The sequence below is a fragment of the Myxocyprinus asiaticus genome, chromosome 31 (genome assembly GCF_019703515.2).
Source record: "Myxocyprinus asiaticus isolate MX2 ecotype Aquarium Trade chromosome 31, UBuf_Myxa_2, whole genome shotgun sequence".
Lineage (NCBI taxonomy): Eukaryota > Metazoa > Chordata > Actinopteri > Cypriniformes > Catostomidae > Myxocyprinus > Myxocyprinus asiaticus.
The window spans coordinates 36,548,640-36,573,642 of NC_059374.1; the positions used below are offsets into that span (position 1 = coordinate 36,548,640).

Genomic DNA, 25,003 nt, shown 5'->3' on the forward strand with positions numbered 1-25,003 from the left:
CAGCATCCTAACTGGCATGGAACCTCATAAGTTATTACTCTGTATAGGCACAGAAATCACACAGGAGAATCGCACACTGAATTCAATACAAAGCCTCGAGAGGAACAAGGCAATACTCTAATAGGCATAAATATACATGTCACACAAATTTTGGGTAAAATAGTGAGTCTTTAATTTTTTAACTATTAATCTATAATTTTAAATATTGATTGAGTCATAAATATATTTATAATCAACCTCTCGCTTCATATGCCATCATGGATCTATTTTTTCACTGAGCTTGTCACAGTGCATTACGGGATTGCCTTCTTGGCGAGGGATGCAAGTGACGCAATCTTAGGAGGCAGCATAATTAAGTAACCTACCTTTTGGAACGCTGGAAGCACACCTATGATGCGTTTAAATGCTGCCTATGAAGAGAGCTTACTATGTTATGGAACAGAGCAATGGAATCAAAGAAATTATGAAAACAAGGCACAAAAAAAACCCTTTTGATCCTTCAGACAGTGACAGGTGGGGACTCGGGGTGGTATTGGCTGTTATTCTTTCACCTCAGGCTAGTTGTTAGAGGTCATCTCAGACACCCTATTTCACCTCTTTGCCAGATAAGGTGATCAAAAGAAACAATGGCTTGTTTTCTCTGTGTGTAGCTGTGAGATCTCAGACTGACCTGCTGCTAGACAAGAGCTGCTTGTCTTCACCACGTTTTTTTCACAAAGCTGTTTCACAAGCCGAGGCAAAACACTGGTGGTAAACCAAACTCGACATGACAGCGTAAAGAAGCAAAAGAGAAATTCTAATCCATGACACTGAGTTTAAGACACAAAACATCTACTACTAGAGTGATGAACCTTTTATTTACATATATGCCTTGAATTCTGTTAAGCTCAAAAAGATATTTGAGATGTTCTGCTGTGTTGGCTGGACCAGGCGTGCTTATGTTTAATATATAACAGGGTTTGAGAGAGAGGGGGAGAGAGAGAGAGAATAAAGGCTATTATTGTACTTTACTATGCATTTGCGATGAAAATAAAAATTGCTGTCTATTAGGCATGTAATAAAATATTGTTTTTTGATTAGCATGTTATTTTATCTATATGTTTTTGAGGCATTGATTTATTAACATTAGCCATCATTTAAATTAGAAGCCTAATTTGCGAGCTTCACTTACAGTTAGCCTTCTGTTAAATGTAGTCAGGTGTAATATCGTTGGGAGATCACAAGAGGCCTGTCGCGGGTAGGACAAGGCAGGCACAGTCCAAACTAAGTTGTGGATCTAGTCATCACCATACACACAAACTTTACAAAGGTTTTTGTACTTCTTGAAGAATGAACAAAGTGACGTTGATGAGTTTGCAGGTTGGTGTATGAAACTGGTGTAACTGCGCAAACTGAATGATTATAAATTATTATGCAATTTCTCTGTATGTAGCCTTGAAGAGGTTTCATTCAAGCTGTCAAACCACAAAAAGACATACTTGTAACTGAAAATACATTGTCTAAGCTATATGAAAGATACATACACAATAAATCATCCAGTGATGGCTAGAGAAAATAATCTTTGTCCTTTGATAATGATATGGGTCGATTTTAATGGAAAACTATGCGATCAGAGCTCCGTGGCACTGCAGAATTATAGGCAGCTTCTGGAGACAGTAAGCTGCAGCGGTGTGTGTGTACCTTCGTAGAGAATAATTGTTTCGAATTTTAGAACTTACCTTGTCATCCGCAAGACACGTCCGGTGTGCAACACCCTTTAATTTGCCATGCTGCTCACACTTTACCAAAGATGTGTTAACAATATTTGTGAAGAGACAAATACTATTGTGAAACAAGCAGCCCTATTTATATCTAAAAAAACTGCAGATATACAGTATATCGATAATCATTGGGAACATTTTCTGATTATCAATGCATGAAAAAGGCATCGATCCCAAGCCTACTGTCTATTACTATGTGTTGTTATACAGGTTCATATACATGAAAATTATTAACTGTTTTTTCTTGTGTTGAATTAGTGAAAAACTGTGAAACACTGTGGTTGAAAAAACAAATACCCATTTAAGCAAATGAATAAATAAGAAGATATACATTGAATATATTGTCAAAAGGCAAAAAATATCAACTACCTTTCTTTTTCCTCAGGTGTGGACATTTGGGGACATGACCCTGACATCTGGTTCCTCTGGTCGTTTCTCAGTGCAGACTGTTAACAGTGACCGTGGAGTCCTCTCGTCGCTCATTCTCTCAGAGACTCTGGCCCAAGATTTCCAACTCCGGTACAACTGCACTGCTTGGAACCGCTTTGGGACAGGAACCGTACTAGTCACTCTTGAAGAGCAAGGTATGGGTCCTTATATAAGATCTCTCTTTGCTTTAAGCATCCATCATTTATTTGATGTCATTATAGATCAATGAGTGTTGGGTAAATGTTTTTGGAGTTGGGTTTAGGAAGTCAAACTTGGATTAAGGAGATGAGTACAAAGCAACTGAAACAATAGAGTGAAAACTTTCAGGAGATTTAGATTAGGATATGAGCCAAGCTCTGTTTGGCAACATCACTTTAATCACAGAAGGATGGTTTTAAAACACTGACAGTAAGATGTAGGGCTGGTCCACCTTACAGTCAGAGCCTTTTATGTCAAATTGGTCATGACGAGCATAGAGTCCCCTCTATGCAGAAATCGCATCTCAAAACACCCTGCAAATCTGTGCTTATCTTAATTATACACCAGCAAATCAATACCATTTAATCAGGAGATGGTCTACTTAATTAATACATCTGTTCCATAACAAAGATATAGATTTTGAGCCTGAATTAATTAAATCGAGAAACGGCAAATGGCAAGGGTATGTGATGCTTCACTGGCCATTTCATTTTGTATGCAATGTGCACCAGTTTAAATTTGCTTATATAAGGCTAAGAGCATGGTAGATGGCTTGAGCCTTTGTACTGGGAGACACCAAAAATAAGGTCTTCACCAGCAATTTGCATCAAGGCAGCAGAGCCAAGTCTCTGGAGAGGCAGACAGTGCTATCTCCTGGAATCTCTAATTAGATTACTGTCGGCTGCCTCGCTGCATGTCAGGCCTGGTTACCCCTCTTCCACCAGAGATTAGAGACAATAGCCGGGCCCTGTGATGGCATTGTGAATCACAAAAGATGGATATCTATATGTGGCACTTCAGTTTGGAGGCAACAAGTAGGGCTTGGGAAGAAGCTGTTGTCGAATGCATTGACAAGCAGGGAACTTTTCTTAAATCAGTTGGATTTAAGAACAGATATTACTGAAAAATATGGGTACTGTGCAGACAGGCCAGAAACACACTTTACTAAAGTAGGCACGAATAGACAATGCATTGCAAGCGCAGTCTTTAACGTGTGATTTTGCATTACTGTGGCACCTTGCATTATGAATTGTGGTCTGAGCTTGCATAGCTAGAATCGTTTGCTTTCATGAACATTAGAGTATGTTTCTAGCTATAATGTGATCAAATTAAAATAATCTCATCATAAATATCATTGTGGCAGTGTTTGCTATTAGTGGAGAAAGACAAATAATCAGTGTAAAGAATGGCATGAAAAAACACATTGAAAATCCATTTGTTTTTTGTGATTCACCTTGTAATGAAGCAAAATTACTTTGAATATGGATTATCTGTATACATTGTAATAATACAACTGGAGAGGTAGATTATTGATGTAATTCAGCTCAGTCACATACCTGCTTTCTCCTACAGAGGCACTTCCCTTGCTTATCATCATCGGAGCGTCGGTGGGAGGAGGCTGCGTCTTCATCGTCTGTGTCATTACCCTGGTTTCTATCTGCTGCCGCCACACTGCCAAAGGTGAGGTCAAAGGTCAGATGTCATCTGAGAAATTTTATCCACTCTTCAAAAACATGATACAGTAGAAATCAAACGAGCTAACTAGACAGAGGTTAATTATGGGGCCACCTCTTTGCCTGGAGCAGTGTTGACCTTTTCACCTCTCTGGACATCTTCCCACCGTTCACCTCATTAATCTCTATCCACTGCGCCTTTTCCTCACTCAGGCAAAAAGGGCACACGCCTGTCTAAGAGCGACATCCGCGTACAAATTGTCCACAGTGATCACAACGCAGCACGGGGAAATGATGATGAGGAGGACGTGAAGGAGCCTATGGTGAGTAGCACTCAAAACTGTGTAAAAATGCTTAGGATGACTTTACAGACAAACAGCTTTCAAATGTATTTACTTTTCACAATTCTAAATACGTATTTATAAAAACAGGGTTCCCACACTTTTAGACCAAGCAAATAGTATGACTTGTCCATGACTTCAAATCATTTTTGATTACTGGATAAGGATTTTTAGAACTCATTTTGATTTGGACCGATTCGCAAATAACACCTTCTAATGACTGATTTGTGAACCAGTTCAAGCAATTCACTGAAAAGAAGCGTAACAAAAGAGCAATTATATATAAAGAAATCTACTTTACTATGGCATGCCTAAATGTTTTACTGTACATAATCTCTGCACAAAAGCAATATTTAGCCGATTAAACATTTTTGAGCAGAGCATAACTAGAAACATTTATATTCACTATAGAAATTTCCATAATTTCTAAAGGGTTTGTTCACCCAAAAATGAAAATTCTCATCTTTTACTCACCCTTATGCCATCTAAGATGTGTATGACTTTCTTCCTTCTGGACACAAACAAATCTTTTTTAGAAGAATATCTCAGCTCTGTAGGTCCACAATGCATGTAAATTGTGATCAGGCCTTTGAATCTCCAAAAGGATAAATAAGGTCAGCATAAAAGTAATCCATAAGACACCAGTGGTTTAAACAATGTCTTCTAAAGCGATCCAGTTGGTTTTGGGTGAGAACAGACCAAATATCTCCTTTTTCACTGTACATCTTGCCATTACAGTCTCTAGGCATGATCATGATTTCAAACTTGATTGCACTTGACGCATGCGCAGAGCACTAGATCGCGCTGTAGGAAGTGTAATCAAGCTTGAAATCATGATCGCCAAGGAGACTGCTGTAAAGATGTACAGTGAAAAATTAGTTGTACTTTGGTCTGTTCTCACCTAAAACCAACTGGATCGCTTCAGAAGACATTTATTAAACTAATGGAGTCTGATGGATTATGTTTATGCTGACTTTATCTGCTTTGTGGAGCTGTAAAGGCCTGATCACCATTCACTTGCATTGCATGGACCTACAGAGCGGAGATATTTTTCTAAAAATCTCAGTTTGTGTTCTGTAGAATATAGAAAGTCATACACATCTGGGATGGCATGAGGGTGAGTAAATGATGAGAGAATTTTCATTTTTGGGCAAATTTACCCTTTAAGTCTGGAATACACAATAGGTTTTCCATGACCATGACTTTAATGTGCTGCAGCAAAAACAAATTACATTTGTATTAAAATGAACATAGAACAGTCTATAACTAAAATCTCGGCACCTGTCTCAGGCTCCCAACAGCAGTGAGTCTCCAGGAACATCTCGCACAGAGCACAGTGACCTGCTGGAAGAGGAGGATGAGGAGAGATCAGATATCAAGGTATTACATTTCACAAAGCATGACTCTATCAGTGAGAGGTTAATCTGATTAAAGCAAAAGGTTGTGCGTTGTTTTCAAAGGTTTGAGGAAACTACAGTACTTAATAACACTTGCTTGCTGAGATCCCATTTTTATTATACCACAAGCTTGGATCATGTTCAAGAAAACTGACAGTGATTGCTAACACCTAGCTAGCTAACTTAAGTGTTTTGCTTGTATTTTAATCTGTGTGAGATTCTGTAAATGAAATACTTTTAAGCAATAAGATAGGAGAGGCTGTGAATGTAGTCATGGCTAAAGGCAGTTCTAAGGCACAATGCATAACAAGGCTTTGACTGCTTTTTTGCTGTGTGTATATATAATAAATATAATATTTATAATATAACATTATCATATTATAAATATTATATTGTTATATATTGTGGTTTTTAGCATGACTGGAATGCTATATTGACAAATCAGCATCCAGGACTAGAACAATTCATTATTCAATTAATTGATTATCCTTTTCAGAATTGTAGATAAATCCACATCTGACAAAGTTCTTTCTCTCCTTCTAGGACCCCACCAATGGCTACTACAATGTGCGAGCTCACGAGGACCGCCACATCACCAGAACTGGGTTCTCTGAATTTGTTCCTAATGCTCGGCCAGTCTACACTCCCTCTCAGCTTCCCTCCCCAAGCCCGCTGTACGGCCAGCACTCAACGCAGCCACGGATGTATGACTTTTCCCAGCGTTACGCCACAACCCCTGCCACACACTCCACCTATGAGCAACAGCAGCAACCACAACAACAGCCACAACAGCAAACTCCCACCATCTACCCCCAGGAGCCACACTATGCAGGCTCTGCCTACCTGCCCGCCACCTATGGCCGTGCCTTCACCAGCTATGTCAAACCTGCCTCCTACGAGAAGGTTGATGGTTATGAGCATTCGGACCAAGCAAGCAAGGTGTCCAGCTCCTCCCGCTTCTCGTACGCATCTTCGCAGGTGTCATCGCAGCAATCTGACTATGGGAGGCCCTCGCAGCAGCGCATGCAGACTCACGTGTGATTGGCTCCCTTGAAGACCAACTGATGGTCTGGCATGATAAGTGTCACTGGACTTGGATCAGACACTCTGCTGAATTAGGTTCAGGAGGGATTAAGAAAACATTAAATTGAGATTCAAGAGTGAGGTTAAGAATGCGGTCCTTGCTTTATTGCTGTTTTGAAATGAATGTTGGAACGATTGGAAACTTCTTTTGAAAGAACTTCAATGTGCCACTCAAACTTAAGAGTCACCTACTTCAAAGTGATTTCCTTCGTCCAAATGCTGAACTTTAGGTGAAATGAACACTGTTCTTCAATTCGTCCCTGTGGCACTGTATTTGCCGAAAAATGCTCCAGCACCAACACTTCTAGATCCTGAAGAAGAGTGCTGCAGAAGAAGGGAACTGCTCTCCTGAACTAACCTTTTTAAATGGAGACAAGATCGTGACTACGCTGAAACACAATCAGAAAAGACACAAACAACAAAAAAAGTAAAAAAAACTAACAAAAAATGAATAAATACATGTGTTTGTTGGCATGCTTATGGAATTGTAAGCCCATTTGTGTATCGATGACAAAAGGTCTTGCCTACACAAAGTGGCTCAAAGTTCATTCCACAAAGCAGGAGAGCAAACGGAGGCCGAGTGCATGCGGTCACCCTAAAATATTTCTCCACAAGCTCCATCTGCAGTCTGCACTGCTTTTGGGCTCTCAAGAGAGTATTAATGAAAAGCCTCAATGGACCAGTGCAGGAAACTGGAATTGGAATGACGAAAACCATAAGCTGTATTTCTGTCTGTTTGATGGAGCCAAGATTGGCCAAGCCCCAAAGAAGATATCTGACAAATTTAAATGTGCGGTCTTTTAAAGCTATACTCACAAGGATTTGTTGCAGACTTCAGAGCAGAACCCATTTCGGGACCACGGTTTCTTAACGTCAAGCCTATGGCAAACCTAAATTACTACACGGCCTTGCAGTATGCAGTATTACTCCTGTAATGTTCCTTACGTGACCACAGTATGTTATTAAAGAGTGTGCCAAGCTGATTATGTCATACTCATTGACCGTCAGGTAGCACCAACATGTTTACATAGAAAAAATCAGAACAAGAAATTGCAAGTGAAATGCAGTACTATCCATATCCACTTAGAGCCACTCTGATGACTGTACAAATTGTTGGGATTTTCACTCCTTCTGTCTGTTGCATGCAGATGATGTGTGTATGTGAACGTATTCAGCATTTCGTCTCATCTGTTTGTTCCTTGTGTGAGAAACCGCTTACTGCACCCTACTTCAATTTGACCTTGGATACCTTACAGGTTTCCATACTGCCATTATCCTTTGAGCCTGAATGTTTGGCTCCATTTGGAAAGATTAAAAAAAAAAATCCAAATGAACTGTAAGATAGGTAAAACAAAACATTGCTTGTCTTTATTTTTATATTTTATATAAGCCTTAATGTACAGCCTGTAAGCTGCTCTATTGTAAAGTACCTTTTTATTATGAAAGCATGTATCTATATCTTTGAGTTGACCTTATTTGGTTCATAATGGTTTTTACCCCATGCTACTTACAGTATCAGTTTTGGAAAGGTAAAAGGTGATGTTACACAACTAATTTACTTTTTTCTTCCGTTTTTTTTTTTTTTTTTTTTTTTTTTTTTTTTATAATGTTCAAATAATTTTATTTGCTAAAAAAATGAGCTATTGTTGCTTGTAACTTTGTACACATATTTATATTTAAATAAAACCATTTCAAATAATATCTGCTCTGACTGGAGTGAGTTTGGCACACATCAGTGGGTCTCGTCAAATGTCATGAGGGAACGAGGACAAACAATACCGGGACTGCCGAGTTGATGAATACATAAATTAGCAGTGATGCCTATGTTGATTCTTCTATTCCCTCGGCGACAGCAGGGTTTTTAATAAAGACGGATGAGATTCCACAGCCTCCCGCTGTCTGCGTATCAAACATAGCAGGCACATGCCGTCTCTCTCAAAACAACGAAATATTGCACTGATAAAGCGGGTGTTGTGTGACAACATTATCTTGTCGTGTCTACCAGTCTCTCAGATTTCATCATGCCATGCTGAGTTTAACCGCAGGGATTGTTCAGGACCTAAACACGTACTCAGCTATAAACAAGCAAACTGATATCTACGCTGGTAAATTCAGGGTCAGGTTTCCTTCAGCTGTCATCACTTGTATAGTAGTATTGCCACAAATAACTAAACAACGTGCAAAAAATGTGTGTATAGATATATTAAAGAAATATTCCGGGTTCAATAAAACTTAAAAGCATTTGTTGCACAATGTTGATTACCACAAAAATTAATTTCAACCTGCCCCATATTTTATTATAAAATATAATAATAATAATAATTATATATATATATATATATATATATATATATATATATATATATATATATATATATATATAATTATTATTATTATTATTTGGGGTACAGTAAATCACTTACAATAGAAGTGAATGGGGCCAATCCATAAACATTAAAATACTTACTGTTTTAAAAGAATAGCCACAAGACGTCGTAAACAATAGGCTATACGTGTTAACAATTTGAGTGTGATAAAAACTCTAAGTATCACTTTTTACAACTTAGTTGCCATGAAGATATAATGCTGTAATCCCTAAAATGACAGTGGAAAAAAAAAGAGAAGAAAAAAGGCCAATGTTTTGAGGGATTAAAGACAGAAATGTGAAAATTATAATTTTATAAATACACTTCCATTAATTCTTCTGTTAAAACTCATGTATTATTTGAGCTGTAAAGTTGTAATTTTTTATAGTCATGTTAGGGTTTGTTGACATCGTTATGGCAATGAAATTGTAAAAGTGGCTATAACTTTACACAGAAAAGTTTAGTAAGCCATTTTATCACACTCAAATCATGTTAGCAAGCATATTGTTTATGTCTTGTAGCTATACTTTTGAAACAGTGAGTATTTTAAAGTTTACAAATTGGCCCCATTCACTTCCATTGTAAGTGCCTCACTGGAACCCAGATTTTTGCTTTTTTTTAAATGGGTAAGTCAAAATACATTTTTGTGGTAATCAGCATTATGCCACAAATGCTGTTGATTGAGCTTAACTTGTATTGAACCCAGAAAATTCCATTAAATGCATTTGCTTGCATTTGCACGACTACTGACCTGCTGTAAATTTCTCCACTGCTTGTCCCTGAATGTCATGACTGTTTATGGCTTTCTGCACCAGTGTGTCTTAGAGAAGAAAGAAAATAACATTTTCTCACATAAATATGAGATATATGGCTGCCAAAAGTTTGGAATAATTTACAGATTTTGCTCTTATGGAAAGAAATTGGTACATTTATTCACCAAAGTGGCATTCAGCTGATCACAATGTATAGTCAGGACATAAATAACGTGAAAAATTACTATTACAATTTGAAAAAAATTGTCAGAACTTCTTAAACTACTTCAAAGAGTTCTCATCATAAAATCCTCCACGTGCAGCAATGACAGCTTTGCAGATCCTTGGCATTCTAGCTGTCAGTTTGCCAAGATACTCAGGTGATTTTTCACCCCACGCTTCCTGTAGCACTTACTATAGATGTCTTGTCGGGCACTTCTGATACATCTTACAGTCTAGCTGATCCCACAAAAGCTCAATGGGGTTAAGATCCATAACACTCTTTTCCAATGATCTGTTGTCCAATGTCTGTGTTTCTTTGCCCACTCTAACCTTTTCTTTTTGTTTTTCTGTTTCAAAAGTGGCTCTTTCTTTGCAATTCTTCCTATAAGGCCTACACCCCTGAGTCTTCTCTTTACTGTTGTACATGAAACTGGTGTTGAGCGGGTAGAATTCAATGAAGCTGTCAGCTGAGGACATGTGAGGCATCTATTTCTCAAACTAGAGACTCTGATGTACTTATCCTCTTGTTTAGTTGTACATCTGGCCTTCCTCATCTCTTTCTGTCCTTGTTAGAGCCAGTTGTCCTTTGTCTTTGAAGATTGTAGTGTACACCTTTGTATGAAATCTTCAGTTTTTTGGCAATTTCAAGCATTGTATAGCCTTGATTCCTCAAAACAATGATTGACTGATGAGATTATAGAGAAAGCTGTTTCTTTTTTGCCATTTTTGACCTAATATTGACCTTGGCAACTCAAAAACAAAGACAGTGTTAAGCTTCATTTAACGAACCAAATAGCTTTCAGCAGTGTTTGATATAATGGCAAGTGATTTTCTAGTACCAAATGATCAATTTAGCATGATTACTCAAGGATAAGGTGTTGGAGTGATGGCTGCTGGAAATGGGGCCTGTCTAGATTTGATCAAAAGTGACTTTTTTTTTCAAATAGTGATGGTGCTGTTTTTTACATCAGTAATGTCCTGACTATACTTCGTGATCAGCTGAATGCCACTTTGGTGAATTAAAGTACCAATTTCCTCCCGAAACATCAAAATCTGTACATTATTCCAAACTTTTGGCCGCCAGTTTGGAATCATTTACTGGTCAATTCTATATTCGTTTGCCTGTTATGTTTTAAAGGTATGGTTTAAATGGACTGGTCCATCAGACTTGCATGGATACTTTGGGTACCTACCTTTGCAAAGTTTTTTTTTTATTATTATTTTATTATTATTATTATTATTATTATTGGAGCATATCAGTCAAGTTCCTATGAGGGTGAGTAAATGATGACCGCCTTTTAATTTTTGGGTGAACTATGTTTTAGTGTTTTGAGGGTTATTTGAACTCTTGACTTATTAAAATGTTAAAAAGTGCCTTAGCTCGCACCTAGTGCACCAAAACCATCGTATATGGAACAAATATTGCGTGATATATTGCTTAATTCAACGTCTTGACAGTAAAGCTTCTATAATATGTGGTAATATGATTAAACATGAAATTATTTAAAACAATAATTACAAAACGAAGTTGTCGCCTCACATAAAAAGAGCGCGTGACTACAGTAACGGATTTTCATCATTTACATGTATTTTAATATTCATGACGGAAGTAAAAAGTCAGGACTCAATTGGCCTGGATTATATAATAAAACTACCGCAATTACACGCATTTTACACATCAAATAAAAGACCTGCGAACATTTAGAGTAGGATATTGAAATGGAAACACAGTATGGAAAAAGTGGATAAAAGAGTGCTACTACGTAAGCTAGATTTCATTAAATCTTCAATTAAGTTCTCTTTATCTAGCTCACTGCCCCATTTAGTAATAGTTGATCACTGATAGGCCTTTGGTTGCCAATATATCATATTAGCATATGCAATTTGCTTAAGTGCAAAGGCATTGATTATATTGAGGTCATATAAAAGGTTGAAAACCAATCTAAAGCTCATACAAGGTCCCATGTTCAATACTCTGCCAGCTATTTAAAACAATGGAGCATTGCAATGCAATGCTTTATTACACCTAGAGCTCTTAATTGGAGCAAGGTCAAAACCAAGTACATTCACATCTGTATTTCTGTAACATGGGGCTCTCAAGTCACATCAACTAAAAGGGAAGATTTGTGAAGCTTTCTCTTTTAATTAATTTCCATTAAAGCTCAGAGACCACTGATCGATGGGCGAATGAAATCATACAATTTTGATTTTGGTTTTCACCAAGGCCTGCTGCTTCAATATTGATATAAGTCTTCAGCTTTTTTCTGTATATTTGCTGTTTTTAGGAAATTAAATGAAATGGAAATGAACTGAAGCACTGTACTCTGGCACCAAGATAAAACAATTGAACAAGCAAATACATGACAAATGTAACACCAGCTTGTATTTTATTGCAAAGGAAACATTGTACATTTTGAACACAATAATAAAAAAAAAAAAAAAAAACAACAACTGATAGTTAAACTATAAAACAAAACAGAACAAAGAAGTCTTAAATCCTAAATTAACAATCCAAAAAGCACATGAAAATATTTACAAAATGCTAGTCACCCAAAACACTTAAAAAGAATGAGACATACACAATCACTGCAATTTATCGATTAAAGCTGATTGAAATATGTTCACAATTTAAAAAACTAAAGCTTTAAAAAAAAAAAAAAAAATGTGAGATGCTACAAGAAACCTTTGTAGTACATATAGAATATACTTCTTGATATCTCTCAAAATACAGCTTACGTCTCTCATGCCTCCAGGGAAATTGTGTCACTATGCTACAAAACCTGAGCATCTTACAAAGCAAGTGGACTTTCCATGGGAAAGGAATTTGCCATGTCTATGAGGAACTAGCATTATAGATTCCTCGATACGTTCAGGCCTCTTTGATGGAGAGACCATCCTGCTAGGTTGCTCCAGCCAACAGCTCTGACATTGATTGGCTGGAACTTAACATGCAGCAGAAGTGAGTGACCTACGTGGGCCTTAGTTTTATTGGCAAATGGATGACGGAAATGTCCCATTTTTTACCTAAACATCCATTTTAGAGCTTCTGCACTGAGGTACCAAGATCACACTGATGAGGAAAAAAACAAAAATAAAATTAAGTGCAATGTTTACAGATATGTCTAAATTGCAAAGAAGCTTTTGAACTTGGCAATAAGAAATTACTTCTGTTGGAGATTGTACCAAAGCCTAAGACACAAACACCCTTGTTTCTGAAAAGAGCCTGGGTACACTACTTGTAAAAAAGGCACAAAATCTCAGGCATACGATGAACATAAATTACTTTTTAAAACATTATTCAGAAAGATAAAATGACCTCCACCAGGTCATAAGTCATGGCAAACTAATTATAGTCCAGCTTGATCTTTAAGTGCCGTTCATGAAGTTACTGTTGAAGAATCAGTTAAATGGAAGCACTAAAAATACATAAAAAAAGATGGCTTATAAGATGACATTCACAATTTGCCATCCACTCCTGAGTGTAACAGTACAGCACACTAATGTATATTCTCACCCTACTGGTATATGCATGTTTTTTGTAGTTTTTTTGTTTTGTTTTCTCAATAGGGTTGACTGAAGTTGAGTCCAACTCATTTTGACAATGTTGAACTCAACTTTAGATTGATACAGCTGTAAAAACCAATGATTCACAGCCATAATGAATGAAAAATGCTATTATAATTTAAAAACCCTAACAGTTTTCAAACAGGTGGTCTGAAACGTATTTAAGTCATTCGGTTTGCTGTGGTTTTGAATAATTTGGATTTTTTATCTATTTTGTTGTAAAGGATGCCAACCAAAGCTGTATTCAGTATTGTCGGTGCAAGTGATGATCCATCACAAAATATTAATGGAACTGAACATTTGTCCTCTCCAGCACTAAATATTTATGGTACTGAACATTTCTCTGTGTTGGTTGTCATATGATTTCAGTTCCAGTGTCCACTAGACAGATGTGATGCCACGGATCCAGTCACGCAGTTTGGTAACACGTGTGTAGACACCGGGCTTGTTCCGTCGAGCACAGCCTTCTCCCCAGCTCACAATACCAGCCTGGAACCATTTACCAACATCAGAAGTGCATACAAGTGGGCCCCCTGAGTCTCCCTAGAAAAGCAAAGAGAAACTTAAACTTCATTCCATATTTTCCAAAATTATCTAAAAAATATCAAATGCAGGTGTTACTGTTGGTGCAAAACTCATATTTGAATTGCACACCTTCAGAAAGCAACCATTGCTTTGATCACCATATCAGTAGTTGTCAAAGTAGACAATACACACCGATCAGCCATAACATTAAACCTACCTGTCTAATATTGTGTAGATCCCCCTCATGCCACCAAAACAGCACCAACCCACATCTCAAAATAGCATTGAGATACTATTCTTCTCACCACAATTGTACAGAACGGTTATCTGAGTTAACATAGACTTTGTCAGTTCGAACCAGTCTGGCCATTCTCTGTTGACCTTTGTTGGGGTTAACTATTCCTTAAAAGGTATAGTTCACCAAAAAGTCAAGATTTACTAACCCCTGTGTGGTTATATACCCACATGGCTTAACACAAAGGGAGAAATTGAGAAAAATGTTGTGCTTAGTGATGTCATACAATGGGGAAGTTTATGGTGACTACCTCTGAAAGCTTCATATAAGTATAATAAATTATTGTAGGGAAAATGCTCACCGACCACTGATCTCCAGTGCGAGTGCATGAGAGTAACAGAATACACAGCCCCTGCTCGCGAGATTAGCTGTTCAAGTGAAAACTAATTTTGATTATCTAAAAAAGGCCCGCCACTGCGATAGTAACAACAGAGTTTACAGAGTTTGAAGTCAAAGAGGAAATGCATTTCTATGCCCAGCCTTGTTTGTTTGAACCGGAGTACTCTGAAATCAAGCAGAGATTTGGAAAAAGGAAACATACACACTCAGAAGCTAGTCAGACAGAAAGTACAGGAGAACGCAAAGTTTTGGAGGTTTTGCTTAAGCCCCGTTCACACCGCCAGCGACAATGCTCGAGACAGCGACATCATCCCATTAATTTTCAATGGGAGCACAGTGACCTCCGGCAACACGAGCTTGTTTAATGATATGATGCATTAAGCACTGCTGCAGGTTATATAAAACACTCTCCCCTGCAGAATGTGCATTTTGAGACAAAAGAACTGATTCCTTGTCAAATTAGAATGATATCTTAGTTTTATCAGCAGTATCATCTGTACTCAGCATTTCAAATGCTACTATGGCCAGTTGTGCAGTCCAACAATAACGTTAGAGCGGTGGCAGCAGTAGGCGCACCCACCAGCAATACAGATCGTAAAGTCTAGTGACATGCCACCCGCGGTGTGAAAGGGGCTTTATCGAAATTGAACTGGAAGCACCGGAGAGAAAGGCGGAGAGAGCTGGTACTGTCACGTCTTCTCCATTCTGAACCGGTGTGAGAGACAAAACTCCCAGTGAAGAGAGCAAGACCTCAGAGAAAAAGTAGGTAGGTGGTACACCATTGGCCATAAACAAGTAGTTTTTAACCAACTAGTAAGATGCTAGCTTCAATATATTGATCTGAGAAATATTTTGGACCAGTGCCAGTTCGCAAACAGAAACCAAATGATCGATAGAATGTCCTGTCGCCTGTCATGGCTGGTTATGACAAAAACTCTGATTAACATAAATAAAAGATACATTTTATCGCATGTCATTTGCATCTCGTTAGGACTGGGTGTGACTGTGGCTGCCTTCAGCCTCTTCAATCTCTCGCAGTTTTATTTCCAAGTACTCCGATTCAAACAAATAAGGCTGGTCATAATGCATCTTCTATTCGACTTCAAACATGTTTTGTAAATTCTGTTCTCTGGTTTGTGTACAACAGTGTTGTGTTCTGTTGTTACTACAGCTGTGGCAGACTTTTTTTTTATTTTTATTTTTTTTTAGATAATCAAAACCAGTTTTTGCTTGAACGGCCAATCTGACGAGCAGGGGCTATGTATTCTGATGCTCTCAGGCATTCGTGAACACGCACTGGAGATCAATGGTCGGTTAAGATTTTCACTAAATACATTCAATTTCGGTTTGTTTCTTACCAAATCGCACCGTACTGTTTTCCTTTAGAACAAGGCACGAGTCACATGCAATAATTTATTAGACTTCTGAATTATACTTTTGCATCCTTTATGAAGCTTGAAGAGGAAGTTGCCATAAAATGCCATTGTATGACATCACTGAGCACAACATTAAAAAAAAAATGCCTCCCTTTGTGTCAAGAAAAAGAAACAAAGTCATATGGGGTCATAACACAAAGGTGAGTAAACAATGACTGAATTTTAATTTTTGGGTGAACTATCCCTTTAAGGTTTACTAATGTCTAGTTGGATATTTATGTGATATTTATTGAACATTGTTATGATTATTCCATTAACATTACTGGCACCTTGCTGGGTTTTTCTTTCCAGTCACCTTTTGTTCATGTTTTTGTGAGCTGATGTTTTGGCAATATTGTGTATAAAACCATCATGCCAATAAAATACTTGAAATTAAGAGAGGGGAAAGAGAGATGTGTGTGGGTGTGTGGGGGCAGGTTTGGGCAGTTTACAATGCCTTTTTGTTTTAGGTTACAAACTGATAATTACAAGGGTATTATGCTATAAATGTGGTTTGTGAGGAAATTTCTAGTGTCCCCATAATTCAAATAACTTAGAAATCACACTAAACTGTTTTTGAAAATGTAAAAATGCAATGTTTTTGTGAGGGATAGGTTTAGGGGATAGAATCTATAGTTCGTATAAAAATCATTATGTCTATGGAGAGTCCTCATAAGGATAGCCACACCAACGTGTGTGTGTGTGTGGTGTGTAAAAAGAGGGGAAAAGCAAAAAGGAGGGGCTTGGAGCAATTGCTGACATTTTAATTATTGTTGTAATCACCAATTTATTATTTTGTACCTCTAATTTAAGATACTTATTTCCTGTGTCATTTCATTCCATTGCTATTATTCCTGAATGATTTGTTTTGTGTGTAATACAATTCAGCCATTAATTACTTTGCCAATATTGCAGCGTAAACAGACATGGCAATATTTGAATTGGGAGGTGAGAGGAGAGAGAGAGTGAAAGAATATTAGCGAGGAAGACAAGGATGGGGCAAAAAAGAGAACGAGAGAGAGAGAGGGAGGGAGTGCAAATTCTATCCGTTTCTATAGCAGAACTGAAAGATAGAGAAGAGTCATAAGACCAAGACCAGAACCTGTGCAGAAGAAAAGCACAATAAGAAGATTACACCCGGAATAAGAGACGCATGAAGCGTTCAGAAGAGGAAAGCAAGATGAATAACAAGTAAGATATAAGTAGAAATTATGGAAATCAGCTAATTTAAATATAAGGGAACAAGGTAGAATAATTAATCTTCTCTGCTACAAGGCCATACACACACCACAGGAAGACAACAACATTAGTTGAGTACTCTGACAGTATTATGCTCATGTCATGCGTTTACTGTAGGTGTTCCTCAATGAACAGAACAAGATGAAAGACTCTGGGTTTGACAATGCATCTAAATGCCTTTTAAACAACTTGAATTAATTAACCTGGAATACACATAATAATGTATTGCTCATTTTTAAATGAGAGAGGTGGGGCGGGTATTGTTTTGTTCAATATTTAGCAATGCATTTTTGGAGAATGTGTGGCATATTTTTTATTCTTTTTACATCTTTTAATCATTTTACTCTTTGTAAACAGATATTTTGGGAGCCAATCATTCCAGAGAATTTGCCTGAAAATAATTTCATAATTACTGTGTGTGTGTTTTGGACAGTTAGCATTGTATAACAAAGTTTGTTTTGTATGTGCAAGATACACAAAGGCTACATTCCTACAGCATGCCAAAGTGCCAAATTCTGAGCAAATGTATTTATTTATAAATTTTTCTGTGAGTTTTTTTTACATGATCGATTAAATGTAGCCCAGAACAGACACAGATGACACTCCTAAAGTTACATGCATGTCTAAAACAACCTATCCTGGCATGTTCATCTTATTATCAACAAATTTCATAATGATTTCATATTTTGCTAGCATATGAAATTAAAATAACTTTCTGGTTAACTTTGAAGTTTTTGTCTAAAATGTATGCCTTAGCAGCACGTTACTTCTATTGACAATTTCTATTGTTATTGTTCAAAGCAAATCTCACAACATTTGAGACCTAAATGTACATATTTTAAATGTATTTGTGTAAACTTTTTTTTTTTTTTTTGGCAATTAAAATGATTAAATTGTCTTCTCATGTAGTCAGTGTCAGTCAGTGTGTATGTTTTGTGTTTTTTTACCTGACAAGCATCCACACCTCCGCTTAGGTAGCCGCTACACATCATTCTAGAAGTCACCTGACCCTCGGTCACAATGTTGCATACTGTATCATTAATGACCTTTACTTCTGCTTTCTGCAGGATTTGTGCAACAGTCCCTGTAACACATGCATATATACAAACATTAGAGCTCGAGTCCAATCAGTATTGTAATACCAAAGAGTATCTACTCAAAGAGCTTTACTTCATAAGGATTTTTGCACTTGAAATATTTCTTAAAGGAAGTGTTCACCCAAAAATGAAAGTTCTCTCATTTAATAACCCTCAAGAAATCCCAGATGTGTATTACTTTTTCTTCTGAGAACACAAGATTTTTTAGAAAAATCTCTCAAATCTGTAGGTCTATACAATGCAAGTGAATGATGACCAAAATTTGGAAGCTCCAAAAAGCATATAAAAGGTCAGTAATCCATAAGACTCCAGTGGTTTAGTCCATGTCTTCTGAAGTTATCCAATCGGTTTTTGATGAGAACAGACCAAACTATAACTCCTTTTTCACAATAAATCTTGACATCAGCAGTCTCCTTGACGATCATGATTTCAAGCTCGATTACACTTCCTAGCACCATCTAGCGCTCTGTGCATGCGTCAAGCACTAGGAAGTCTAATGATTGTGCCTAGAGACTGCAATGGTAAGATATACAGCGAAAGGAGCTACATTTAATCGATTAGATCGCTTCAGAAGACATTGATTAAACCATTGAAGTTTTATGGATTACTTTTATATGGCCTTTGTGTTTTTTGGAGCTTCCAAATTTTGGTCACCATTCAGTTGCATTGTATAGACCTACAGAGTTGAGATAAAAAAAAAATCTTTGTGTTCTGTAGAAAAAATGTGACATGTGTAATATAAGTCTTCTGAAGGCATACAATTACAATATATAGTGAAAAAGTTATATTCACTATATATTATTATATTTTATGTTTCTTAATGCAAGAACCTTTTCGGTCTGAACGGCCCCTTAGACTGGTTATGCTTATCTATTATAACATAGTACTAAGTGACATTGAAAGAAAGGAATGATAACTGTCAAACATGTGAGCCAAATAAGAACAGAGACAAAAATTCAAAAAGGTAGCTCAAGGAAAGACGAACTGCAAATGCAAAGGGCAGCCCTCAGGCACACATTCTGGCTCACCTCCCTCTCGGAGCGTGCCCCAGCCCGTAACAAAGCAAGAAGTGCCCGCTGCAAAGAGGTGGGACGGTGCTGGAAGGCAGATGGGACGCACGGTGTTGGTGAAGTTCAACGGCTGGCTCAGTTCCAGCAGGGAGATGTCATAATCGTAGCTCATTGGTTCATAGTTTGGATGAGTAATGATGGTCTTCAAAGTACGCTGCTGAACAGTGTTGTCCTGGATTTTCTGGTCCCGCAGACCGCTGTACGTCATCCAGTTAGATTTAATTTTGTAGCTGTTGGATAAGAGACGGAGTAAGCATCTGGTTTGTAAATTGGAGTCTGTTTTGAATGCAATGTTGTTGGACAGATACATTCTTCACCATGCTGTAGTGATGGACCGATATATTATTTCGGTCAAAACAATTAAAAGGCCATTATCAGGCCATTTTGAGATTACCGTTTCAGATGATAACACATGCCCACTTGGATAAAGGAATATTTCATTCATTAACCTTTTAAGCTCTGAGGGTGTTTTTAAAGATTTCCTTTTTCAGTGGCATACCCAAAATTAAAGGCTTAAAAAAAACAAAAACAAACAAACAAACAAACGAGGCTCAAGTGTTTGGTATAATTTTAAAGAAAATGTTTCAATTTTAATGATACACCTTATGAACAATTCAGAAACTCTCAGCCTAAGAAAAAAAAAAAAAAAAAAAATTCTTATTTGACATTATCTCAGGGTGTAAATAAGGTAGCTCTGAAAAACTGCTTTTGTTCCCAATCATGTCACCTGTAACCAAGTACTATTTTACAAAAATAATTTATCCTAGTGTCCAGAAACTCCATGTCCAAAAGCCTCTCCAAACAAATAAAACATAATTGCATATAACTACTTACACATGCAAATACAACAATGACTAAAGGTATGCTCTCTCTCCAATGCATGCAGGCATGAGTAAAGAGATATCATTCAGTTCCATCACTGAGTCTGTGTCATGTACTTGGTGCCATCTCCTGGTGGCCATATGTAATTAGAGAGAACGATCCTCTCTGCCCATATTTGGATGACTTTCACATCTGGTTGCAGCGATCTGAATCCTAATATGGCTGGTTTAGCGTTCCATGACGCTGGACAATATACTACATAATTTCCGATGAAGTCATCTGATCCACGAAAGGTAACGTTTTTTTAGCCAGATAGCACATTTTGTTGTGTGCACATTGTGCCTTGTGTGGATCATCTAATGATTCGATTACATTGTGTGTGGGCTCATTTTAAAGATAATCGCCTCCTCTAAGTAATGGTATATGGCATTTTATGTTCAGTTTATTGTTCGTGAAGTTAAAAGCAAAAAACACAGCATTTAAGCAACTACCAAATAGACTGGTTGTATTCCACTCTTTAAGAGCTTTCAACAACATATGACACATGGCTATAGTTCAATAATTTTATTGATTGCAAAAATACGTGCAGTGCAAAATTATTAATAAATTATCAAAATGGAACACATCTGATTTGTCTGCAAATTTCAAAGCACTTGTTCAGTTTTGATCATAATGCCTACTTGCATTGTAAAGTACAGCTTCTAAACCACTTTAAAACCATACCTATTTTATGTCGGTCAAGACTGTAGTTATTAATATTTTGACCATTATATTTATCTTGGCGCACCGGTGGGCCCATCCGAGCTTAAAGGGTTAACAAAAATTCCTTTGTAATTCACTAGTAACTGATGTTGTTCCAAACACATATGAATTTTTAATGTCGGACAAAGAACAGCCCATCTTTTCACTACAGAGGTAGTGGATAGTTCCTCACTTTAAAGCTTAAAAAAGAAAGCAACAAATCATAATCATAAAAGTATTCCATGCAACTCGTGCATCATATTCCAAGCCTTCCGAAGGTACTTTTTGAAAAAAGGGGTACTTAAATTAAAAAGAGTTTTCAGTTGAAATCTTGAAGTCTATTGTGCATTCATGAGAAGCTCGTTCACAGTGGCATGCATGTTCACATGAGAACTTGCATTGTTTTTAAACATAGCAAGTTTTCAAATTAATATGTAAGCCACCGTGAACAAGCTTCTTTCATAGCGCTCATAAACATGCAACGAACATCAAGATTTCCACAGATATTTTTGACACTTTCCACTGCCATTGTATTGAAAGGGAAGGCTATGATGTTCATTAAAAATCTCCTTTTGTGTTCCACATTAAGCAATTCATCTGGGTTTGGAATTCACAAGGAATTTTTCATTTTTGGTAAACTATACCTTCAACAAAAGTGGCCAAGTCCATTTAGTGAATAGAGACAGAGAAGGGACATACATAGTCACATAATGTTTACAATTGTGTTAAAATTGAGGCCTGGCATATTATACCATTCATATAGTACCATATTCATGTACTTACTGTACATACTTCATGATGCTTACTGTATTTACCCACTTCATGATGCTTACATTGCAAAGCCACTAAAATAATCATTATTAAGACGAATAATCTGCCAATATTTGTCCATTTTAAGATTGGCTGATATCAGAACTTGGCCGATTAACAGAAGTGGTATTTTAAGTTATTCTTCTTATTTATTTATTTTTATTGAAGATTACATATACAAACATATTTTTCTTTGGAATGAATAACATGCACCAATTAATCTTTCAAAACACTAGGTACCTGCATTATAAAAGTAAAAATAGTCATTTATAATGATTTCAAAACAGTTCAAGAGAGCATATTGTTTTAAAATTCTGCTCGAGTTTCAGTCAAAGCAACTTGGAATAATTCATTAAGGCAGAGATTTTATTGCATGTCTAGTGCGCCACCTGCTGGCCAAAGATAATAAATACCAGCTCATTCACTAGTTGTATAATCCAACACAAGAGTGAATGTGCAGCAAAGTGAATGGTAGCTGATCCAGGGAAAAGTGCACATAGTAAGCAAATGTCCAAAACAGCGTTTTGGCTTTAAACGTTCTCACGGCTATAAACGAGAAACATGGATACCAACATTTTAACCTGTTTTGTGTTACTTATTTCTGACATTAACATTAGCGCCCAAATATGTGCTAACACTAGCCACATTTTAGCAAACTGTCCTTGACAGAGGCGCCGAGTGCAGTTGTCAATCCTGTAAATAGAAGTAGTCTGTGTGTACAGAATGGGAATAAAGCGATAGTTTTCCCAAAACTGAAAATTCTGTCTTCTTTTTCTCACTCATTTTGTTCGAATCTAATTTTGATGACTTTCTTTATTCTGTGGAACACGAAAAGAGTCATTGGGCAAAATTTTATGGACTGACTGTTTCAGTCCCCATTCACTTTCATTGTATGGAAAAAAAAAGAGCAGCATCAACATTTCAAAATTTCTCTTCATGTTACATGGAAAGTCCCACGGGTTTGGAATGACACAAGTGTGAGTAAATGACAATTTTTGGGGTATTATCCCTGTAAGCACTCAAAAGATGAAAAAAAGAAAAGACTTTGAGTTCCTAGCCATAGAGATATAATGCAATAATGGTCTCACTCTGTATCAGGCTGTATGAAGCAGTGGGCTGCAGACAGCAGCCATTTGTTGGAGATGATGGAGGCACCGCAAACATGTCCATCTGTCTTGAAGTGCAGACTGACCTGCCATGGCCATTCACCCAAATCTGCATTCTGTCCACCCACAATACGGTTGTGCTTGTAGGGCCGGATTCCACAGTCTAAAACAGAATTGTAAGAATCGTTTAGAAACTACGAGCAACATTCAAGATTAAGGAAGGGATCGAATCGGCATCTAAGATGAGGTTATTAGGTCTTGCAAAAGATCAGTAATAAGATCAGAGGCCCGGCTGCAAAATAGCTTGAACAGTTTCAACTGGCAGATACAGAGTTCCTTGAACCATCTGCTCTGACTCAAAGGGCCGCTGGCCTTTAACTGGGCTCAGCAGAATCATAACAAGGCAGATATATAGGAGAAAGGAAAAAAAGTTAGCTGATAAAAACACAATGAGGAAGCTAAAGACAAGCGAGAAACCCTGAGGCCTATAATAGTAGTATAAAAGAAAAGCCAAGAAAGGTTTCTTTTTTCCTTTTTTTAAATGGCCTCAGGCTCTGAATCCGAATCTTTCACACTAATTGCCGCATTGCTGATGATGCAACAACATTTTTTTAAATTATTAATTTAAAATTATTTAATTGTTGTTAAAGTTACTGAAAACACTGAGAAGGCTATTTTATTTTTTTTTCCCCCATTATGACCAAAATCTTATATCACGGTATGAGTAAATGTATATCACAGTAGGGGTATATTTCACAATAGTTATATTGCAGGAAATTTAATAAAAAATGGTTTACATTTTAAAGGGTTAGTTTACCCAAAAATTATAATTCTCTCATAATTTATTCATCCTTATGCCTCAAGGCAGCATAAGTATTCCAAATTCATACAGTGCTCTGCACATGCTTTAAGTGCAAAGAAGTGTGTGAATGAGCTTCTCTCATGAATGCACCACAGAAACTGCGGATGTCAAGATTTATAGTGAATAAAGACTTTGGTTGGTTTCTTACTCAGAGTGATCGGATCACTTCAGAAGACATGAATTAAACCACTTGAGTCCTATGGATTACCTTTATGCTGCCTTTATATCCTTTTTAGAGCTTAAAATTCTTGTGCCCCATTGACTTACATTGTATTAACAAAAACACATACAGTGCATCCGGAAAGTATTCACAGCGCTTCACTTTTTCCACATTTTATGTTATGTTACAGCCTTATTCCAAAATGGATTAAATTCATTATTTTCCTCAAAATTCTACAAACAATACCCCATAATGACAACGTGAAAGAAGTTTGTTTGGCTCTGGTTGGGCCACTCAAGGACATTCACAGAGTTGTCCCGGAGCCACTCCTTTGTTATCTTGGCTGTGTGCTTAGGGTCGTTGTCCTGTTGGAAGATGAACCTTCGCCCCAGTCTGAGGTCCAGAGCTCTCTGGAGCAGGTTTTCATCAAGGATGTCTCTGTACATTGCTGCATTCATCTTTCCCTCGATCCTGACTAGTCTCCCAGTTCCTGCCACTGAAAAACATCCCCACAGCATGATGCTGCAACCACCATGCTTCGCTATAGGGATGTTATTGGCCAGGTGATGAGCGGTGCCTGGTTTCCTCCAGACATGACGCTTGCCATTCAGGCCAAAGAGTTCAATCTTTGTTTCTCATGGTCTGAGAGTCCTTCAGGTGCCTTTTGGCAAACTCCAGGCGGGCTGTCATGTGCCTTTTACTGAGGAGTGGCTTCCGTCTGGCCACTCTACCATACAGGCTTGATTGGTGGAGTGCTGCAGAGATGGCTCTATGGTCACCTCCCTGACTAAGGCCCTTCTCCCCCGATCGCTCAGTTTGGCCAGGCGGCCAGCTCTAGGAAGAGTCCTGATGGTTCCAAACTTCTTCCATTTATGGATGATGGAGGCCACTGTGCTCATTGGGACCTTCAATGCTGCAGACATTTTTCTGTACCCTTCCCCAGATCTGTGCCTCGA

At 37.5% G+C, this 25,003-nt stretch overlaps 2 protein-coding genes across 5 annotated transcripts in view; one reads left to right on the plus strand and one right to left on the minus strand.

Annotated features, from left to right (window-relative positions):
- Window positions 1–8,262, plus strand: part of LOC127422334 (kin of IRRE-like protein 1) — a 60,311-nt gene extending 52,049 nt beyond the window's left edge. For all 3 annotated transcript variants that reach the window (XM_051665781.1, XM_051665779.1, XM_051665780.1), the window contains 5 exons: window positions 2,146–2,344; window positions 3,741–3,848; window positions 4,055–4,164; window positions 5,473–5,562; window positions 6,123–8,262. In XM_051665781.1, the coding sequence (XP_051521741.1) occupies window positions 2,146–2,344; window positions 3,741–3,848; window positions 4,055–4,164; window positions 5,473–5,562; window positions 6,123–6,620 (1,005 nt within the window). In that variant the 3' untranslated portion in view covers window positions 6,621–8,262. The remainder of the gene's footprint in view (window positions 1–2,145; window positions 2,345–3,740; window positions 3,849–4,054; window positions 4,165–5,472; window positions 5,563–6,122) is intronic.
- Window positions 8,263–12,381: 4,119 nt separating this feature from the next.
- LOC127422470 (suppressor of tumorigenicity 14 protein homolog) overlaps window positions 12,382–25,003 on the minus strand; it is a 52,880-nt gene continuing 40,258 nt past the window's right edge. For both annotated transcript variants that reach the window (XM_051666000.1, XM_051666001.1), the window contains exons 16-19: window positions 23,008–23,188; window positions 19,505–19,776; window positions 18,327–18,463; window positions 12,382–14,109 (exon numbers count right to left, since the gene is read on the minus strand). In XM_051666000.1, coding sequence (XP_051521960.1) covers window positions 13,948–14,109; window positions 18,327–18,463; window positions 19,505–19,776; window positions 23,008–23,188 — 752 coding nt within the window. In that variant the 3' untranslated portion in view covers window positions 12,382–13,947. The remainder of the gene's footprint in view (window positions 14,110–18,326; window positions 18,464–19,504; window positions 19,777–23,007; window positions 23,189–25,003) is intronic.